This window comes from Phymastichus coffea, unplaced genomic scaffold (genome assembly GCF_024137745.1).
Source record: "Phymastichus coffea isolate CEN01 unplaced genomic scaffold, Cenicafe_Pcof_1.1 PCOF00062, whole genome shotgun sequence".
Taxonomy (NCBI): Eukaryota; Metazoa; Arthropoda; class Insecta; order Hymenoptera; family Eulophidae; genus Phymastichus; species Phymastichus coffea.
The window spans coordinates 1,609,657-1,631,261 of record NW_026706873.1 but is presented as its reverse complement, the minus strand read 5'-3'; the positions used below and the strand labels follow the sequence as shown (position 1 = coordinate 1,631,261).

The following is a 21,605-nucleotide window of genomic DNA, read 5'->3' as shown; positions in this document are numbered from 1 at the left end:
CCATAGGACGCTATGTAAAAAAGGTTTATCGCTCGAGCCCTTTTTCAAAGAGAAGGCGTGGAAAGCGGATGACGCCATGGGATTAGTCTGCTGGTAGCAGCGGTAGCAGATCGAAAGGGTAGATAACAGCGCTTATCATCACCGTATACTCTATCCGCGTGCCAAGTAGAGATGCACATTCGGATGCCCGAAATGCCAGCAATCTTGCGAGCACGCGACAAAGTTAGAAGAGTCGTATTCATCGAGCGTTAATTCCCTCGATTAGGGCCGAGCAGTATATTTAGAAAAATCAAAATACGGTGCGAGTAACTTTGTCTTTGTCAATTTTGCAAGAAATAATAATAATAAAAGTCGATTCGTGCAAGGATATTCACTCTCGTCAGATCCCGATTTAATCCGTCTTAGTACCCCTGCTTTGCTGCTTAGCAAATGTTGACTCTTTTCAAAGGCTTTCCTTTTATTCTCTGTTCTACTGGCGATCACGTTTTGTACGCTATGTCGTTAGGTAGCAGCCGTGACGGTAGCTGGTGCATGCGCGCGCACTGGCAAGCTCGGACTTGGGGTGAAGATACCTTCTTTTTCCATTCTCCCTCCACGGCGAATAAGAAAGAAAGAGAGAGCAAGAGAGAGAGAGATCTAAAGAATGGATAAAAAGGGGGAAAGATGCTAGGCAGTCGAGAAAGACCAAAGAGAGAGAGAGAGAGAGAGAGAGAGAGAGAGAGAGAGAGAGAGAGATGAGAGAGAGAGAGAGAGAGAGAGAGACAGACAGAGAGAACATAACAAGGGTGAACATGTTGAGAGTTTTGGGATTTTGAGACGAAGGGAATCATCTGCGCGGGAAAATTTGCAAGAGAAGATTTTTTTCAGCAAAGAAAATAAAGTCGAAGCGTTTAAGGAGCTTTTTTGCAAATATGAGAGCGTTTATTCTTAAATTTTCAAAACCTTCAAAATGTCTTTAAAGTCTTTTTCAAAGAATATTGTACTTGTTCAAAACGCAGAGACGAACATTCATATTGAAATTCGTAAATGGTACGTCGGTAAAGTCTTCATGAGTAAAAAGGTATCGTAATGAGCATCCTATTCCGGAGAGGAAAAAAGTTTTTACAAAAGGAGCGGCAGTTCTACGAGCCTCCTTACATTTGCCGTAAAGAACCGTCGCGTCCTGTCCCCGAGTCAACAGCGCACAAAGTTCAATTCGAAAAAAAATTTTCAATAGACACGGAGAAGCAAGGAACACGCTTCTGCGTCTCTCATATTGAAATTGGAGCAAGGAGCTCAAAGGTGCTCGATAAGCAATCCCGCATACATTAGGTTGTGCCCGCTTCGTCGGACAGCCGCCGTTACGCTTTGCAATTGGCCAAACGATGTCGCGAAATAACGAAAATCCTACGCGAGTTTGAAGGCGCGGAAACACTGCGACGAATGTAAAACGGGGATGTACTTCAAAGAGGCGGCAAGGACATTATAATTAAGGGAGAAAAATAATAAAGGACAGTGGCGAGGGAATCTATTTTTTTCCGTTACCGCGCGTAGGACGACGCAGCGAGGAGAACGGTGAGAAATACTCGAACTCGAGCGATTGTACCAACTCGCACGCTTCGCAAGCTCCACCAAGGAAAAGTCACGAGAGATAAGAAGGGATGCGCATTCTTGGCTTCCCCACTGCCGTCGTCCCTTCTGGCAGCCATCTTCGAGAAAGGGGAAAGCAGAGAGAGAGAGAGAGCTTTCTTTTCTTCTCTCGCCCCTTTGTTCGATTTTTCCTCAGCTCGCCCACCGCAGAAGCTTCTTTCTCCTTTTTTATTTTTACCACGTCGAGCTCTTTTCTACTCCGCGCTTCTTTCGTGTCGACCGCTGCGCTCGGATGGAAACTGGAGGTTATATATTATTGGAAATATGACGACGATTTCGTGCTGAATTTCAAGTTTTCGAGCAAGGACAATTTCGTAAGGTTTGAATAACCGATGTTTGATGAGGTTCTTTTGGGAATTAACAGGTGCAAGCAAGCTTTTTCTTTTCACAGACCGTTGATTGAGGAACTACGAAGAAGCTAAAACTTTTACTGGCTTCGGGCGCGAAGCTTTTTAGATACTTTTACGTATTTTTAAAAGACCCAACATGATGCAAATCATTCTAAAAATCATAAGTCGTCATCGAGTTTATAAGTAAAGAAAGAGAAATTTAGAAAAAAATCATTGGTATACCTGATACGTGTAGGTAGCTGATTATCCTTAATCTTGGGTGAACCAACCTACAGCCAGCATTAGCGCCTCCAGTATAATATGCAGAGAATCGAGTTACCTAGGTGGGGACACGCTTGCCCTGCACTCCTCGGTTTTAAATTAAAATACCGGAAATCGTACGAGCATGTGATCGATGCAATATCTCGAGTGAATTATAAGAGTCTCGTATTTGTTATTGACGCAATTTCTTTGTAATTTTTAAGCTTAATTTATCTAACACTATCCGGATTACTTACGATCCGTCATCGCAACATGAGTTCACATTTATAAGTTCGACTAATCCAAGAATTTGGTTTTATTCGATAAAAAAGCAAAAAAGTTCATCAAAAAATAAACCTTTAGCTTGAAGCATTTAAAAAAAAGCTTTACATTTTGCTTTACCTAAATAATCTAGTCTTGAAATTTTAATGAGTTCGTAAAAATCATTTAATGATCAAATTCATGTACCTACAGTTGGAAAAGTCAAATTATTTTCGATTCTGTGTTCATAATCTAAAAATCTAACTGATTTTACCCAGGGTTGTAAATTCGCGAGAAATATATCTCAATATTTCAGTACATATACACAATTGACATTGTGTGACACTGCGTTCATTTAAACTACAAAATTAGTGAAAAAGTAGTAAAACGACGAAATGTTTGAAATAGCTCAGTTACGCTACGCATGCGTATCACAGCTGACGTTGTGATCGTGATAATGTCGTGAGTTGACTACCATTCTGTAAACAGTAAGCACTCTGTGTGTTTGTCAACAATTTTGGACCAAAATAAATAGCAAAAGTTCATGAATGAAAATGAAATGTTGTGCAAAGTTTGTACTTTGTATAATCAATAAGAATGATCTAATCATGATTTTTGGAAGAAGAAAAAGTTATAAAAAGAAGCCGCTACTTCAAGGTTATATAATTGTTAGTTGAAAAATATAATTTTTTTAATAAATACAAATCACTCTTAATTACTTTTCTTTCAAAGATAAAATCTATGTTTGTTTTAAAATTTGAGTGCCACATTATTTTTTTATAATTGTGTAATATTTATCATACATTGGATGAAAATGTAGATATCGTAGAGACTTTAATATAACATAAATGTTTTTTCTAGGATTTTGGGTGAAGTTGGATTGGCCAAAGCTATTGAAGAATGATGTGATCTGTATGAATTGTTGCTTAATTAGGCAGCCATTGTGAAATCATTTCATGTAAGTATTAATCTAGCTTAATTTCTATTCTCAACCATTAGTCTTAATAATAATTTGGTGCGTTTTAAAATCTTGTTATTTTAATAAGTAGATGTTATAAAATATGAATAGAAGATATTGCGTTATACTAAATAAATGAAATATTATCTACCAAATTATCTTAATTAATTTGAAATTTTGTTTAGGTATCTGGTAATGCTCAAAGGGTCCATTTTGTAAATTCTGTATTTGAGTTAGTAACTACCAGTATACCAATTACTAACAGGTTATATTCTGCTAAAACACTGTTTTTAATAGCAGGTGAGTCAATATCTAATAGTACAAAAGCAATCAGATGAAATCTAAAGTTGATAATTTATAACATAAATGGATGTAAAGCTGAATAGAAATAACTATATTTTACAACAAATATATCTTTGATTTCTTTGATTTTTATGCTTGATTTTCTTTCAGTACACTCATTGTTACAATTAATAATAATTCAAAAATTGCAATTACAGGATACACTACATTTGTGGTGTTAGGAGGACACATTCAATTAAATAGAGAAGCATGTGAATGATAGTACGTAGTTGACACGACAAAACTATAGATTGAAGTATCAATATTTTGTAAAGTAAATGTTACTTTTTTACTATGGTAATTTTCATTCCAGATTTGGTTGGTAGAGTACAAAACAGGAAATTCTGATTGACAAACATACATAAATTCAAGAAATAAAAGGGAGTTACTTGAAAAATATTTGGGCCATGTAAAATTCAGTTTCTTATTTTTTTGGTAAACTATTATTTTTAATTACAATTCTTAATTATCAATATGGAATTGCATTCTAATTATATACTTTGTTACAGTTATTGCACATTAAAATACAAATTTTAAATGAGTAACTTATACATAGTATCTGAAAAAATTATAACTTGAGTTTCTTTAATTTTCTGTAGGTATTACCTTAATAAAATAATTTTTCTAATGATTATACTATATATATGTAAATGAAATGACTACTGCATATTTCAATAGTTTTTATGATTATATTACTCATGGAGTATGACCTACAAATTTATTATAGATGATCAGTAATGCGCTGTGAGCCAGTTGAAGTGTTTTTAAAAATATGTATTATAGTTAATCAAGTTATTTTAATATATATTATAAAATTTTTGCTTATTTTGAAATAGCTGCAATGTAAAAAATGTAGATTCTTGGAGTAATTTTCTATATTTGTATTATATGTATATTAAATTGTAGAAACGAATTCTGCTACATGAGAACAAATTTTTTAATTTCATCAATTTAACATTATAATTCTTTTTGTATTATTTTAGAATATAAAATTTTCATAATGTAAGTTGCAATAATAGTGTAAATATAGTTTTGAAATTGCATTTTTGTAATGGAGGAATAGATATTTCTATTATTTAAAGTTATTATTTATTTATAAGGGAATGTATATATGAAATCTTATTGTAATAACATTTAAATTATTTTTGTTCCAGCTTAAAATATGAATTTCATAAGTTCACTTTTAATAACAGTATATATATAATTTAATATTATAATTTTAAAATGGCTCAATGGGTACTTTTTTTATTAAATTTTATGAAAAGGGTTTTATTGTAAAAATTCTTTTTAGATTTTAATATTTATGATTTTTCATCCTTATAAAAAATATCTCGACTTAATAATAAATGTAGTTTAGTTGAGTCATTATCATTTTATCAAACAATGAGTGTTTGATTTGCTAGATAATAATAGGATCGAACAATCAGCTATGTGCAAAAGATATATTTTTGTTTAACTCTACTTTTATGGATAACAATTTAAAAATCAATGAATTCCGTTTTGCGTCTAGGAATTATGTCAACAACCGCTATGTAAATGTTTTTCAATAAAACTGATGTTATTTTATTACGTCTATTTTATAATTCAAATTTCTCCTCGCTACTAAGAATTAAATGTTTTAAAATCTATATGAATTAAAAAAATGCATAATAAAACGGGCGTCCGCATAATTTTTACTAACGATGACATCATTTTACGCTCTAATTCTGCTGAGACTCAATTCTTCATATTGTTCTAAACGACTTTGAGAGACAGAAATTACACAAAGTTAGAGAGAAGCCTCGAAATATTAAATATATGAAGGCATAAACGAGTCTTTGACGATCAATATATATGTTTATTTCGAAAATTGTATGCATATCCATGTAAACATGATTAATGGGAAACAGTCATCAGATATTAAATTAAATGTATGCATAGTTAAAATTTATGCCATATCATGTAAATCATTGAAATTATAAATTCGTGAGTATTATATTTTCTTGGTGACATTATACGTATAGAAGTATGAAATATGCTGGACCAGCGCACAGGGAAACGCCATTTTCCTATCAAGCAAGCATAAACGAAGCGCAGAATTAAAAGCTCGGTTTTTGGCCGGGTCGCTTTTTTGCATTCCAAAATCCAATTCAGAATTTTCATCGCAATATCTCGTTCATGATGTATCGGCTGTACTACAAATTGTTATTGTTTATACCCTTTTTTAGATAAAGAACATTTCATTTACATAGATAAATAAATCAAGTATTTTGTACTGCCCGTGTAGATCAATTCTCATAGATTTTGATGTATGAGATTCTAGCTGGAAAACATGAAATAAAAATATTAGGCAATGGCAATTACGAAAAAACAGGCAAAATAATAATCGGAAAAGGAACAAAAAGACTCAAGCGGACACGAGGAGAGCCGCACATAATCCTGCCGTATATCGATCGACCAGCCGTCCAGCGTCGTAGTCAAACTTAGTGCCCCTGAAAATCAACCCCCATCATTTAAGAAATTTCCGATCTCTACCGAGTTTCACAACCCCAAAATAACGATCGAAAACTATTTTTCAAACATTATTTCCTAGTAAATAGTTTAGGAAGTGTGACAAATTATCGTCATAGTAATTTTCTGAAGAGGTAAGGCGAAAATACGGCCCTGTACAGGACGCTAAAGAACTTTCTCGTGGTGGTGCGCGCGCAGCTTTCAGGGAGGAGAGGGAGAGAGTGTAGCTGAGCTGCACCGCTCGATCGTTAGCAACGTTGACTGGGGCAACTCATTGCGCGGAGGGCGGCCAGACCGAGCGGACGCGTGGCGTGCAACACCAATTCAGACTGAGGACAAGAGGGCCAACCCAAACGGGACGTGGAGTCGCGCAGTTCTTCCCCCTTCAGGATTCGTCCTGATACTGTGATATTGAAGACTGTGCCAAGAGGTTAGTCTAGTCTCTCTTTTTTTTCTTTATTTCTCGAATGTGTGACTCTTGTGAGAATGTGACTTTCTTTGTCTTGATTGTCACTTACGTCAGAGTGATAGAGATGTTTTTTTTTACGTGAAATATGAGTGTTTTCGGAAGAAATTCGTGGGGTCGATTGACGGGACGCCGTGTTTCCCCAAGATTTTCGCCATGTTGGTTTGCCAAGTAGGCAATGGCGGCCATTTTTCACACTCATTGCCGGTCGTCTTCTAAATCCAGCCGGCGCATACGGTTTTTTAATTTTTTTAAATGACCACACTAGTTAACGTTCTAGTTTTTCATACTTGTTTATATTTGCGAGTGAGTAGTTGAGTGTAATTACGTAATTTATCAATATCAACATATTCATCATTAATAAGCTGCAAAATTCTAGTGTTTAATTTTTAAGTCACGAGAAAGTGATTTTTGCCGTGAAAAGCTAGAATTTTGCAGCTGGCAAAGTGGAATAATCGATATGACCGACGCCGCGATTCCACGAAAAGCCTCTCGCCACCATTTTCCCAGCGGTGCAGACGCCGCCGTCGTGTTTCTTCCTTCTTCACTTTACCTCCCCTTCTCGGCCTCGATCGCTGGGCGCATGCGCCAGGGGGGGAGGTAGTCCGAAGTGAAGCTACCGCGACTCAACTTGTCGCGACTGGACGCCATTATTGCGAAGGGCAGCGCGTCGGTGAGAGCTGGCCCACGGCGGCTGCAGCATTCTGTGATATATTTTTTATTGGATTTCGGTGAGTTTCTTTTGTCCGATTACCTGTTACGACGGGATTATATGTATTTGTTTTGACTACGTTCATTGTCAGTGTTTGTTTTCGAATCTTTTTCATTTCTTTTGTTAACATAAATCGTAAGTTATTTTTTGCGTAGAAGTGTTTTATTGTGTCCTTTCAAGGGTTTTCTCTTGTTTTTTATAAATTTTCTGTCGCGATAATCGTAAAATCTAAAGGGCGTTTCCTCTTACCACGCCGCTTCTGCGACGCATTGCATTTTGATATCATATATCCAACTTTTTGTGATGTGCCTTAACGGAGTTGGCATTCAGATTCCATGTTTTTCACTCCTCTTTCGATATTTTGTTCGTGACACGCTTGAGTGAAAGTCAGGTTTCATGTTCGGAGTCATTGGAATTTTCTCGGCTCACGCCATCTTGCTCAGCCAGAAACGCTCCAGGTCCGCCATGTTTGCCCGGCGCGTTCCTCTTTCTTCTCCTTCCCCTACTGCGTAGCATCATGCTCGGCTTTTCTCGGCGTCGTTCTCGCGCCTCACCGGACGAGTCCATCGCACGTGATGACGTAAGTTTTCGCGCGCCACTGAACTGATAATATAAATACGTTACGTAATCATAACGACGCATTGTTTTATTTTCATTTTTATTATAACACTCCCACTTATTGGTATATCAGTTTAGTTTATATTTATCGACGCGTGCGGACATTGATTTTCACGAATAACTGAAAGGAAGAGAAGGGTTCGTATGGCCCTGTCGGCGCATGCGCCACATCCCCACTCCAATTATTTGCTGCAGCGACAAGAGCTACGCGAAGGGAAAGGCGAGAGAGAACGACGCGTCGGTCTCAGTGTAGATTTGGACTCGGCCATTTTGGAAGCTTCCTCGCTTTGAGGAGAGCTTATCGTGCGTGCTTGTATGATGGAGCAGCGGTGATTGAAGTTAAAGCAAATTATTTTGCATTTGAAGACTGAACGTTTTTTTCCTTTTTCATTGTTACTTAGAAAAGATATGGAGGACGATCAACAGTTCTGTCTGAGGTGGAACAACCACCAGTCCACTCTCATACAAAACTTCGACACATTGCTGGAATCCGGCACTCTCGTTGATTGCACCCTGGCGGCGGAGGGGAAGTACCTTAAAGCCCACAAAGTAGTCCTCTCCGCCTGCAGTCCATACTTTGAGGTGAGTTACTTAAAAATAAATATTTATCTTGTATATTTTTTAATTTGTTTTGATCAATGCCTAAGCTTTTCTGTTAAACTAAAATGTTTCATAAGCACATTGATCTCTACAAATTCATTACGATCATGAAAATTAATTGTTGGTAAAAACAATTTTTAAAAAGTTCTTTATACGATTAATTTACATGATGACGTAATACAGTTTTATACATTTTAAGACACACGAAAATACGCGAGGTCTAGCACTAGATAAAAATTTCACTCATTACAACTAACATAAGCTATTAGCCCCCGTTACACGGTAATTCCTTTGTCCCGGTAGTTCTCAAGCTAAATCAATACCAAATAGAGAGGAGAGTGCAGTCGAGGCACAAAATGGCGTCGTCTCTCATTTAAGAGAGACGGTCGCGTCTCCACCCAGGCGGCGGCAGTTCCCCTGTCTGGCGGCGCCGGTCGCCTCCCCACCTTTTTTGCTGAGCGCGGTTCTGTACCTCTCCTCTGTACGCCTGATCAATATCCAGTGAAAGTCAAGATGGCCGACTTGCTGGGCTCGACTACCGTTCATACGCATGATAATAGGGCGGGGGGGGATATCTCATTTTCCTTTTCATCGATTCACACGTCAACTGATGTTTTATTTCAACTAATTGTTGTTTTCTTTCATTTTTTCAGGGTCTCTTAAGTGAACACTACGACAAACATCCTGTGTTTATACTCAAGGATGTTAAGTTCAAAGAACTTAAAGCTATGATGGATTACATGTACAGAGGCGAGGTGAACATCTCGCAAGACCAGCTAACGGCGCTGCTAAAAGCCGCAGAAAGTTTACAAATCAAAGGCCTGTCCGATAGTAAAACTGGTGGTAGCACAAGTACAACAGGCAAGAGCAGCAGCGACAGTGCGCCAACGAGGCAGACCAAATCGACGGCTGGTCAAGCGGCAGCGACGGCCGCTCCGGTCGACATTCCACATACGTCTTCCGGTCTAACCATCGAGAAGAACAAAGTTCCTAGGCAAAGTCTGCAGCAGGCCCCCGTCTGTGATCTGCCCGAAGACTCTGCTAGTCCACAATGCAAGGGTCTCTCATCTAGGTAAATATTATATATTTGTATTATTAAACCAAAAAAAAAAATTTCTTTTTTGAATTTTCTTTTACTAATGATCATGTTTTGTTTGCTTTACAGGGAAGGTTCGACAAGCCCTACAAGAAAGCGAAAAAGACAAAGAAGGAGAAGTCTTGGCAATGATGATAATAGTATGGAAAATCACGAAGCGTCTAACTCGAGTGATGCAAACCTCAGTGTGCCCCCAGTTGGTGTTGCTGCCGTGGCCGAGGATAAGACTCACGCCGACCAAGCGGTCCCGGTCGGCAGGTCAGCCCTCATGCAACAGCTCACCAAACCCGCCGACGAGATGATCCAGGTAATGATCAAACTTGTCTTCAGATATCAGAATTCAGTTAGTTATTTTTGAATTTAGTTCTACTATGTTTCATCTAGCTAAGAGTATTCTACACTTTTACTGTTATGTAGTAACTTTTAAATTCATTGCAAAAATTTGTTCATACAAATTCAAATTATTTAATGCTATTTAATTTATTTTGAAAAATTTCTGTTTTTAGTTGCATTTCTTCATATATATTTATTAATCATAATTCATTATTCATTTGCAGATACCCATGGAAAAGCCTGAACCGAACGAAGAAATCATTCAACCAAAGTCTGAGTACCTGGATGACCAGGAGAGTGTTGAGGACCTTACGCATCTAGATGATGACATGAACGACATGGAAATGGACCAGGACAGTAGACCAGGCCCAAGTACTCAAGACGGTTCTCAACACCCTGGTAAGCTCATCTTACCTTCAAATATCGTTACTTTCTGTTTGTTTGCAATGCCAATTTGCTTTTTATTTTGACAAAATCAATGTCGAGAACAGCAAGCTGCCGGTTGGTTTACTTCATCATTGGTTTGTTAATGACGCTCCACTTTTTCAAATAGAACTTAGCATTTTAACTGTCGACTGCTGTGCCGCGTTTGTTTAATTTGCCGTTTTTCTTTGTTATTGATGTTGTATAATGGGGTTGATAACTTGAATGTTTCGTTTTTAAATATGCTGCTCGATTCAAAGTACTGTTACAGCGATAGTTTTACTCTTAATTTCTTAAGCTTGATTGGAATAGTAAAACTACTGTTAAGAAGTCTACGTTAGTATATATTGTAATTTTGATACCGAATTACATTTACTTCATAAATCAAATCTGCGACAGTAGTTGAATGGAACTATGATGTATTTTGTGTCCATATATCATTGGCATGTGACTTGAATGAGAGTAGCAGCAAGTGCTTTCCAGCGAAAACCCCATTAAAGCAAAAAAGACGACACACGGCAAAAGCGTGGCGACTAGAGCTTGGGCTTTCTCGTTCTGGTTTTGCAGGTGGTGTCGTGCGCTTTGTACAGTCGAGTTCGCGGACAAACACGTGCCGTCGCTCCTGCCTGCCGGTGCACTTCTTAGCGGCGAGCGGGAGAGGCGGCGCGGACGTCGAAGCATTGATCACGTCCCTCGCTTCTAAACACGGCAGGAAGTATAGTTTAGACTCAGTTAGGCTATCGTTGGAAGCAATCTTACAGCAAGGCATTAGCACGACTTTAGCTTCAGAAATGTATGGTATTAATCGCTCGACACTGCAGTTCTATTTGAAAAAGTTAAATGTCGTCAGAAGACGATGGAAACATTCCGATCATAATGCCAACGTCTAATAGAGTTTGGCTGTGCGCGATTGGCCTTACTTCTTCGCTTCGTTGGCAGACTATTATTCGTATTAATATCCTTCTGCCTGAATACATTTACGAGTTCTTGCAGAGCGGAAATAGTACGAGACACCGTTTCAAATGTGTTCTGCTCGATTATGAGATTTTTTTCTCATTCGTGTGTTACACCTATTCCATGCCAAATCAACACTTGTATAGACTGATCTCTAACAGTATTACTATTCATCGAATACTACGTATAGAATTATATCAGATGTTATCGACGATAATAAATGAGTTTAATGCTAACTGCTCGACATTGATTTTATAACTTACAATATTCAAGTTAACTATTTTTCTCTTGAATCAAATTCAAAAATGTAATTATGTAAAATAAATATAGGTATGGCACATTGGCACATGGCTGGAGATAGGAGCAACACGTCGGTTGGAGCGGCAGCTGGAGCACCTGGTGTCAACGACGAAGTATTCTTGGCCGCGCAAGAGGCTGCCCAAGCGCAACGCGACTCACAAGGTAGGCTCGTTAAAGCCATTCGACAGAAGCGTCACCTTCGAGTTGATGTTCAATGAACGCTCATTTCTAACCTTGAGAACCTTTTTTTGGTCCATAATCTCTCGTTGCATATTGTTGAATGAGTTTAGTTTTTTCTTTTTTTTTTTGTACACTCGTAACAAATGAGTGATATTACAATTTTTTAAAACCTAAGACTCGTTTAACCTACACATGTGCTGCAGACACAAAAGGAAAATGTTTGCTTAGCTACAAAAGCTGAATCAAGAGAAAGCGTTCATTGCTCGGCCCGAGAGGTGGCACGAACTTATTTTGCTGAGTGGGCAGTCTGGCGCAACTCGATCATTATCCGAGAGAGCACAATTCTTTTCAAGCGTAGCAACAGTCTCTGACAGAAAGCTTTTTTTATGTTTGTGTCGCAGTTTCGAAAAACAATTCTCTTATGTGTTTTGCTTTCCCCCCATTTCTTATTCATTTCTTCTTTTCGCGTTTTGTTTTTCACGGTCTCTTACCTCTCTCTCCGTTTATCATACATATACAGAACCAAGAAGAAAGAAAGAATGAAAGTAGAGTAGAGTTTCTCTCCCCCCTTTTAGAAATCCAAAACCGGCACGGACAAAGAGAGAGGTTCCCCCTCGTTCCCACGCGAGAAAAACGAAAGATTCAAACACTCGCCGACGCTCCCCTCATTTTTTGGTCCGCATCTGTTGCTTCCAAAGCAGTTGTGTGCGGCAGATGCGGAGGGAGCGCTCAGATTATGATGATGAAAACCGTAGAGCCTCTGTGGAATTCGCAAAAACAAGTTCCACCGAAGACAAGGTTTCAAAATATACACAGGCGAAGGAACAAACACGAAACTTTTGACGAGAGGTGTGGTCGAGAGTGAGTCTGTCTGCTGGAATTAAAGATCGAGAATTTTGTTTGTAACTTTCTGAGCTTTAGATTAGTTTTATTGTGTTGCAATGCTTTTGAAGTAAATTTGAGTTTTCATAATTTGGATTATATGGTTAAGAGGATTTCTTGATCGTGTTATGTATTATAAAAATAATGTTATTGCAAATGAATAGTTGTAAATTGATTAACTCACTTCAATTTTCAAATTCTCATTTTGTTCTTTGTTTTTATAATAGGAATTTCAATCATGGATCAACTTAATATATAAGAATATTTTGGAAACTCTAGTTTTGTAACTGATAAAATAATCAAAAGTTTAAGTGTTAGCAAATAAATTGTTCGCTTTTAGCCCAGTCGCCAAACTAACTTTTGCGTTTTTAACCGTAATTCACTTCTGAAACCCCTGTGGTTGTTATTTTAATAATATAGGAAAAGAAGGGATAATGAATAAGTATCGACAATCGCGATCGTTCAACTATTTTTTTTATTTTAGAGACGTTGTAAAAACGTGTAGATCGTAAACGTTGGAGAAACGGACATTTTTTAAATTACAACAAAGATCATACGCAAGCGTGAAAAGTAGGTAACGGGTAATTTAGACGATTGCAAGCGCGGCGATCGCAACGTGGGATTTTCAAGGTAATTGCGGAGAGAGGGGGGCGAACTCTCTCATCAATGCCAGCGTGTCGCGGCGTAATAATTACAATACATCCGCACGTTCTCACTTCAACAGTAAAAAAAGTCTCCAACGACCCGCGTCTTATAATTTTTTCATTTTTTAATGGTCAATGACAATTTTTAACCATCGTGTGCTCGCATTGATGGCGGAGGTCGTTTCACCGCCAGAGGCTTTGTTACCTTGATTAGATTTTTTTTTATCAGTTTCGCGAATCGTGTTTGTTACATTGCATTCTGTTTGAATAAACTGTTATATCAGACTCTGTCTTGCAGACTTTAATGCCTTTTCCGCGAATTTTATTTTTTTTTATCTTTAAGTAACGCGAAGATTAACGGAAAATTGTGCCACGCTGCCTCCAGCCAGTAGTGTCTTATTGTTGTGAGTAGAGGTTGAGGTTTAACGATCATTGAAGATTCTTCAAAGTTCGTCGAGTCTCACCACGAGGAAATCCCCAGATCCCACGTGTTTTTTTTCTCTAATACAAAAAAAGAACCATAAAAAAGGAAACGGAAAGCACCTTTACTCGTAGTTTTCGTCTATTTTTTTGTTTTTTTTTTATGTTGGTAGTAGCACACACGTAGTAGAAAGAGAAAACGGAGGGATTTATTACCAAGCGAATTAAAAAAAAGGAACAGAAAAGTGACGGAGTTTCGCGTCGAGATGCATTTCATAAGAAAATCTGCAATTTTCTTTTAATCAATTGTTTTATGCATCTCGCCACGAACCCCACCATTGTGCGATTCGTCTTGCATGCAAACGCTTCCTACGGTAGTTGTTTTTTTTTCTTTCTATCTCTATCAAATCTATCTGACACTATCTAACTCTCACATCCAGGTGTGGTTGCTCACGTTAGTAAATTATCTTGATTTCTTTTTTTTTCTTTGTTGACGTCGAGCAGCCTCGCCGAATCAAAAAACCATTATATCGACCTACCTTTTTTTACTAACCACGTGTACATAATTTTGCTTCTTTGTTCGTATAATGCATATATTATATATCACCGATGTGTGCAGTGCGCATGGGACATACGCGAGCGCGTATCCGTCGCATGCGTACAGCTCTCGGTATCTCTTGATATATATTCTAACACTATCATGTACAAACAACTGTTTTCTTCCAATTCGACATATTATTCTATAATACTTATATTTTATTATACATGTCTATATAACTATGTCATATATATCATATCTATATCGACGTTGCAAAAGGGTATTCTATTGTAACATCATGGTATTGTATGTGTCGTCGATACTTGTATTGTAAATTTTATCTCACCCTCATCATTTATTGTTCACGCTCATCCAACTTTTACTTCCCAAGTGTTTAGCATTGATATAACCAACTGATACAAAAAAATTGGAATTCAAGGACAGAAAATGAAAGGATATACTAGAGATGGAAATTCCGAGAAATCCGACACTAAATTCCGCTACACTCGAGCGATTTCTCGAGTGGAGCGAAGGGCCATAGTTTCTTTGTGTACGCGCGCGTATCCTACAAGCTTGGCCTTCGCGATGAACGATGCTTTTTTTTTGTTTTTGTAGCGACGGGCACCCTTACTTTTTGGTGTCGCAGGCGCTCGGGCGTACTTCCCTCCCTTTTTGGCTGCTCATTGCGGTATGTCGGAGACTTTTTCTTCGACTGCTGCATGTTTTTGATGCGCCAGCCGACATTTCAAAGTGTTTCTCAAGATGATGACGATCATATGTCTCAAGATCTGCCTTTTGCGGTTTTGAGACGCTTACAGATGATTTTCTCTATAGTCATGTAAGAAGATGGTATTTTTTTGGTTTGTAAGTTGATAATAGAGAGAAAGTTATTTCTCTTTCAAAGGTGAATATCGTCGTGTTTTATAATTCTTAAATTTAAGACATATTTTCTAAATTTATTAGTGCACTTGTGGGATAATTCATTTTGAAGGCAACTCGGTTCATTGTGAATTGACTTTCCAAATGCACTTCAAATATTATGTTATATATTTAAAATGTTGTGTAAATGAATGGATTCATAAGTTATATTGCAAATTACAATGCAATTATCTTTCGAATCAATGGCAAACATCTGTTTGAATTTGTAGTTTTGTAAACTTAAAATTCTACAAATGTTTGCAATCAACAGCTAGCAAGTTTAAATTACGTTTTTAGAATAGATCATTCTGTTCTTTTTGTGTAATTACAAACTTGTTCCATTTCATACAATTTTAATGATTGATGCAAAAAATTGTTCAAACTACAATTACACTGAATTTCATTTTGTGAGAAATTTGGTATAATCATTTGTTTGAAACAATTTCTTTTGTTAATCATGGTTTGTATTTTTTCAGTTTACAATCTCATGAAAAATTCTGCTTTCTTTATGAGATTGTTTATAACTGTTAAATTACTTCAATTGGTTTATCCGCTTTGAAATATTTTAAAAGGTTTCTTGAAAAATATGAACTCTTATAAAATTATACTATTTATAATTTTTCAAGGTTGTTATTTTATTAGAAACTGTTTATAAATGTACAATTCTAATTCTAAAATTTTTTCAACAGCTATCAGCAGTAAAATAAAAATAAACACACCATCAGTAATTACATAGAAAAATTTTTTATGTAACTACGCATTGTGATGTTATTTTTTTATTTGTTTACATTGATATTATATGTAACGGTTTTAATTTTTCAATTAGCGTTCACGTGAATGAATTCTGCTTTGTTCATGTGATCGTGTAAATTGTGAAATTATCGTAGTTGTACAAGTTTCCTCTCGAAATCATATTAATGCCATTTCACTATTTCATTGAAATATATTTATTTATGTTAATCTTTACCTTACAGGCACTATCAATGGTATTGAATTTGCAGATTATAAAATAAAATCGTGGCATTTTATAAATTGCAAATTTATCTTCGCTAACTATTATTTTTCGGGGTCATCTAGAAATTGATATCAATTACAGGATATTGCAAAATGTTATTCTGTTAATATTTTGACAAATTGTAATTTATTCAATCATCTAGAATCAATTTAAATTGTTTTTAAATTTACAGATACTCTTCGAGAAAATTTTACAAATATAATCTTTTATCAAGCTTTGTTTAAGATTATTTTGGTAAAATTTTCTGCGTGACACGATCACAAAAATCGTATTTTTACAACAACAAATCGTTTTGCTTCAATTTTGAAGTATTCAATTGTTGTTCGTAAAAATCACTAATGTTTTACTGAATATTTATATTATCATAAACTCTATTTTATAGAATATCTGATTATTCTATAATTTATAATTTACTTTTCGTGAAAGAGACAATGACTAATAATTGATTTTTTTTTCAATTATTTGATATTGTTTCGAATATTAATTTTCTGATTACTGTTTTTTATGCATATCTCTTGAAAAACAATTATTGGAAAATATTTAACTAGTTGATGAAAAATTTTTTAAATGAAAATGGAGTTAAAACTTTGTGATTGGCAAGATCAAGCAAGATGATCATTTTGACATTTTGTTTGTATTAAACCAATTCAAATTTTTAACATTGGTTTTTCATTTATAGAATTGCCTCAAGAAGAAAGAAGACAGCACATCAGTCCAGAACATCTAAATTCTATCTTGGCCTTGAAATTCTTCTTTTAAGGATTTCTTGTTCTGAGATAGAATCCGTTACCGAATCCGTTTATAGTTTTAATTTATACAATTAATATTTTTCTTTTGATCGCGGAATTCGGAATGCGACCGAAAGGAACGTGATGCCTTTTGCTCCGTTCCGACTAAGAAGCAAAGCGGGAGTGTCAATAATAATGAAGATGACATGCAGAGGATCTGTCCAACGACCATATTATGAATAGAGTATCTGGTATTGTATGGTAACTGGTAAACATTATTAATTCATTCAACTGTAATATATAATACATTTTAATATTGAATTTGTGATGTATGTTTGTGAGAAACTAGTATGATTAATTAATTATAAGATATATCTTCTAATTAATAAGATTTATTTATGAAAATTGGTTGATTGAATATAAGTGAGTTATATGTTTGAATATGAATATAGCCATAAAATTTTACATTATAATTTTACTCCACAGCTTTGTAAAGAATAATCGATCTTCGTGAGAACCTTTTTTCTCACGTAGAATGATTAATTCTTCACTTCCATTTTATAATATATTATTTTCATATTTGCAATTTATTAAAAAAAATACTTGTCAAATATTGAAAATTTATACGAACTACTAATTAAAATTTTTTCCACAGTTTTTTTATTTTATTTTATAGCCGATATTGTCGAGGAGTCCTTTTGACTTCTCGATATCGCGGTTTACGTATCAAGATTCAAAAAGGCGAAATTTCATTTATTCATTATGAATTTACATAAATTCATTATGAGTTTTTGATAATTCTGAAGAAGCCAAACAAATGCTGACAGTCAAAATGTATAAGTAACAAATGGTAAAAAAGTATTAAATAAAACATGGTAAAAATGAAATGGTAATATTTTTGTAAGTATTTAGTTTGGTATGTTGTATCGGCATACCAAGCGCCCTTAATTACTATTTATTATATATTTATATGATATATCGTAGTGAGAATTCATGTCAATTTTTCACAATTCAATTAACTACTTACAAACGGTAATATTTTTAATAATGAAATAGTTTCAAATTCGAAGCTTTTTCATTAATAAATTTTAACTATTCAAAGATAATTCTCACTTCGAGACACATGTTATACTATATATAATATTTATATATTGAAATCATTTGGAACATGTTTTATTCGTTTAGCTACTTTTTTTTAAATTTATGGAACAATTTTTTATCGTTTATGCATTGACAGTCTGTACAATTGAAAGATTGCCAAGTTGTACATTATAAAGAATTGTTTCTTTTCTTTCAATAGTTTTGAAGTTCTTATTATTTTTGATAAAATGTCAAAAGTTTTTTTTTCCAATTTCATTACTGCATCATGAAAAAAAAATTTAACATCGTCGTCTTTTCATTATTTGGTTTCCGATTTTTTATTAGAATGACTGTGTTAAGAATGAATGTTTACAAAATTACGTAATTTATTTATTGTTTTTCATGTTACTAAAAGAATTTATAGTTGTATATATCTTTGATAGTAATTCGAGATTTAGTAAGATTTTGATGAATTTTTGCAATAGCAAGTCATTGTGGTATCTTCAGGCGCCGGGAGCTATCACAATATTTGCGACCGCAATTGTTTTTCAAAACTTACGACAATCTGTCGGTCTATTTTGTCAGTTTGCAATTATTATTCATTGCAAAAATGTTCAACGATTGACCAATGAAATTTTCAAAATTCAAACATTGGAAATTAATTTTGGCCTTGTAAATATGATATCCTATTTAGGTTGATTTTATGCTCTTCTATTTTTACGCTTACGTAAAAGTTATCAAGATACAAATCAATCTGAATTAGGATCATCCTAACATATTTTAATCTCATAAATACTTCCGAGTATTTTTGAAATTTTATAGCATATGAATAAAATTTGCCTTCTGCCAAATAAGACTGTTTAGTTATTAAAAAAAAAAATCTAATTTGCAATTAATCAATGTATGAATGCAAGATGAAGCGAATGAAAATTAAAATCAGCGCGATTCCAGTCGATCCATTGGATGACCATGTCTACCTTCGCTGTAGTCGTATCTACAATCTACTATTCACTCAATCGTCATCTCCATTACAAGTATGGCGTGAAGAAGAGGTTCGTCTGCTCAACCTGCCAAAAGCCATTTGCTCGATTTAACAATGAGAACTTGTTAGAAGAATACTGGCAATAAAATGACTTCTTATTTTAGAAATCTAAAATCACGGGTTGCTATAATTAGATTTCGTAATGTTTTCATTTTTTTTTTTTATCTTATTCATTAATTTTTTCAAACAATTTTTTTTTTAATCACTTCACTTATTTTTAAATTCATTCATTAAATTAAATTCACTTGTTGGTCGCGCACACTTCAAGAGCACATCATACACACCTAATTGGATGGAATTTTTATCAAAGTTGATTGAATAAATTAAAAAAAAATTGAAACAAAATTTTATAACTCGTTATTTACGTTCGCCTAGTTTCCAAAAGTCCAATAATCCCTTATTCCCCCTACTTCACCCACACATATTATTTCATTAAAGTCGAATCGATCGAACATTTCAATTTGTATTGACAATTTTAATTTTGTAAATCATTTATTTATCTTATGTAATATCGATCGAATCGGTTGTCAATGTACAATTACTAACTTATAAGAAGCTTTAAAAATTAAATTGGTAAATTTTTTTTTCTGCATAACATTGCTTTTTTGGATTTCGCACATTTTTTTAAATAGAAAAAAATCAAGTTCTGATCTGGGGGGTTAATATTTCATTGTTTTATTTATTTATTTATTTTTTCTATTTCTTTTATCGTTAAATTAAAATAAAAGTAAAGTTTGTAATGCATGATTTCGTACTTTAAAAATTGATGAAAGAGAAAGAAACAATGCATGATTTTGTAAAAAAAGAAAGAAAAGAAAAAAGGGGTTTTGCAGCGAGCGATACAGCCTCGCATCCTTTGGCCAACTACAAGCGATTAAGCTGTCCGAGCTGCGGTCGTAGCTACAAGTATCGAGGTGGTTTGCTCCGGCATATTTCCGAATGCTTCAGTGAAGCCGAAGCCTTGACCGTCAACTCAAGGCCAACAATACTCACAACTAAGGACGTACGACAGCTCTACAAATTCTGGAAACCTTGAACACAGTCTATCTCAATGCCAATTTGTTGCTGCTCATTGCTTCTCTTTGTTGATAGTTGTTGTTCTTGTTTTGGCGTTGCTCTTAATCGGTTGTTTTTTCTTTATTTTGTCGAATTTGAGAGGATCTAATTTTGGACCGCAAAAAATAACTCGCTTTTTTTAATTCTTAAATTTTGATTAAAAACTAAAATTCAATCGAATTTATCTCGCTTTACATTTGGTATTGAAATAGTAGTCAATAAATTTAACTTCGATGAGTGGATTCAACATATTTGGGTAACTATTGATTCAGTTATACAAACGTATCGTTTCATTTCACGTTTGATTTTTAAAATTTGAGTAAATTTAATTATATTCTTTCAAATTTCTCATTGCAACGATCAAATACTTAAAAAAAATTGAATTACATTAAATGTTACACTAATTAGATTTTATAAATTTTTTACTAAATTTTGTAATTTGTTGTCCAAAATTAGATAACGTTTTAAGACTTAATTTAATGTAATTAAACTTTAAATAACTTGATTATTAAAGTAATGTCTTTACTGTAAATGGTAAACAACTAAATATCATCCTTTGCACTAATTTAACATGTTTTAAATATTTTTATCGTTCCGTAAATTGATCATTGGTATATCAACAAAATAAATGTCGTATAAACAAATTTTACTATCAATTTGATTCTGTTACTTTTAAAAGATATTTTAATAAAAAAAACCGTTCACTGCTATTTCAAAATGCATTTCTTTCCCCAACAATGAAAAAAATTAGATTCCAGCATTGGAGTTGCAGATAATAGGTATGCATGTTGATTATAATCAAAAAGGTATGAATATATTAGGAACTTGACTGCGATTCATCGTCGTCCTACCGTTGCTGCTGGATTTTTGTTATGCTGCTGTGAAGAGTTCTTTCTTTTATGCCTACTGAACAGTAAAAAGTTGTGTTTTTGGGATCACTTGTTATACATAAATGGAGGCATTTTTTTTTTTAAACTGGGCTACATATTATTTCATTAACGATTCGCGTGGGTGTACAAAATACTAATTTTGGAATTCATTCGATTTTATTTCGGGGCAGCATGTAAATAACAGCCTAAAGATTCTTTGCTTTTAAATTATTATTATTACAATCCATGATTTTTATCATAAATACAAAATCTTAAAATTTAAACGTGATTCGAAAGAGCTCCGAGTTTCACTTATTACTTTGATATAATAATCTTTTGACATTCACAAGTCTAATTTGTAAAAACTTCTAGCTCTTAGGTTTCACGATTCTGCACGCTTGGTTCTAGCTTCGTTGATTTAACGGGGTCAAATAAAAGAAAGCGTGACTTGCAATTTCTGT

The 21,605-nt window shown here is 34.7% G+C and overlaps 1 protein-coding gene and 1 long non-coding RNA gene across 51 annotated transcripts in view; both read left to right on the top strand.

Moving 5' to 3' along the window:
• Positions 1–2,932: 2,932 nt before the first annotated feature.
• On the top strand, positions 2,933–4,793 carry LOC131666891 (uncharacterized). Its single transcript, XR_009302146.1, has 6 exons — positions 2,933–3,148; positions 3,342–3,438; positions 3,624–3,738; positions 3,939–4,002; positions 4,094–4,215; positions 4,290–4,793. It is a non-coding gene; the product is annotated as an uncharacterized LOC131666891 (long non-coding RNA).
• A 1,734-nt stretch (positions 4,794–6,527) lies between these two features.
• Positions 6,528–21,605, top strand: part of LOC131666881 (longitudinals lacking protein) — a 140,016-nt gene continuing 124,938 nt past the window's right edge. For 25 of the 50 annotated variants that reach the window (XM_058939938.1, XM_058939929.1, XM_058939936.1 and 22 more), the window contains exons 1-6: positions 6,529–6,700; positions 8,468–8,648; positions 9,320–9,738; positions 9,832–10,069; positions 10,320–10,494; positions 11,803–11,934. In XM_058939938.1, the coding sequence (XP_058795921.1) occupies positions 8,475–8,648; positions 9,320–9,738; positions 9,832–10,069; positions 10,320–10,494; positions 11,803–11,934 (1,138 nt within the window). In that variant the 5' untranslated portion in view covers positions 6,529–6,700; positions 8,468–8,474. Of the gene's footprint in view, positions 6,701–7,313; positions 7,468–8,467; positions 8,649–9,319; positions 9,739–9,831; positions 10,070–10,319; positions 10,495–11,802; positions 11,935–20,052; positions 20,405–21,605 lie in introns of those variants that run through there. The other 25 variants (XM_058939897.1, XM_058939913.1, XM_058939908.1 and 22 more) reach the window with 3 other exon arrangements.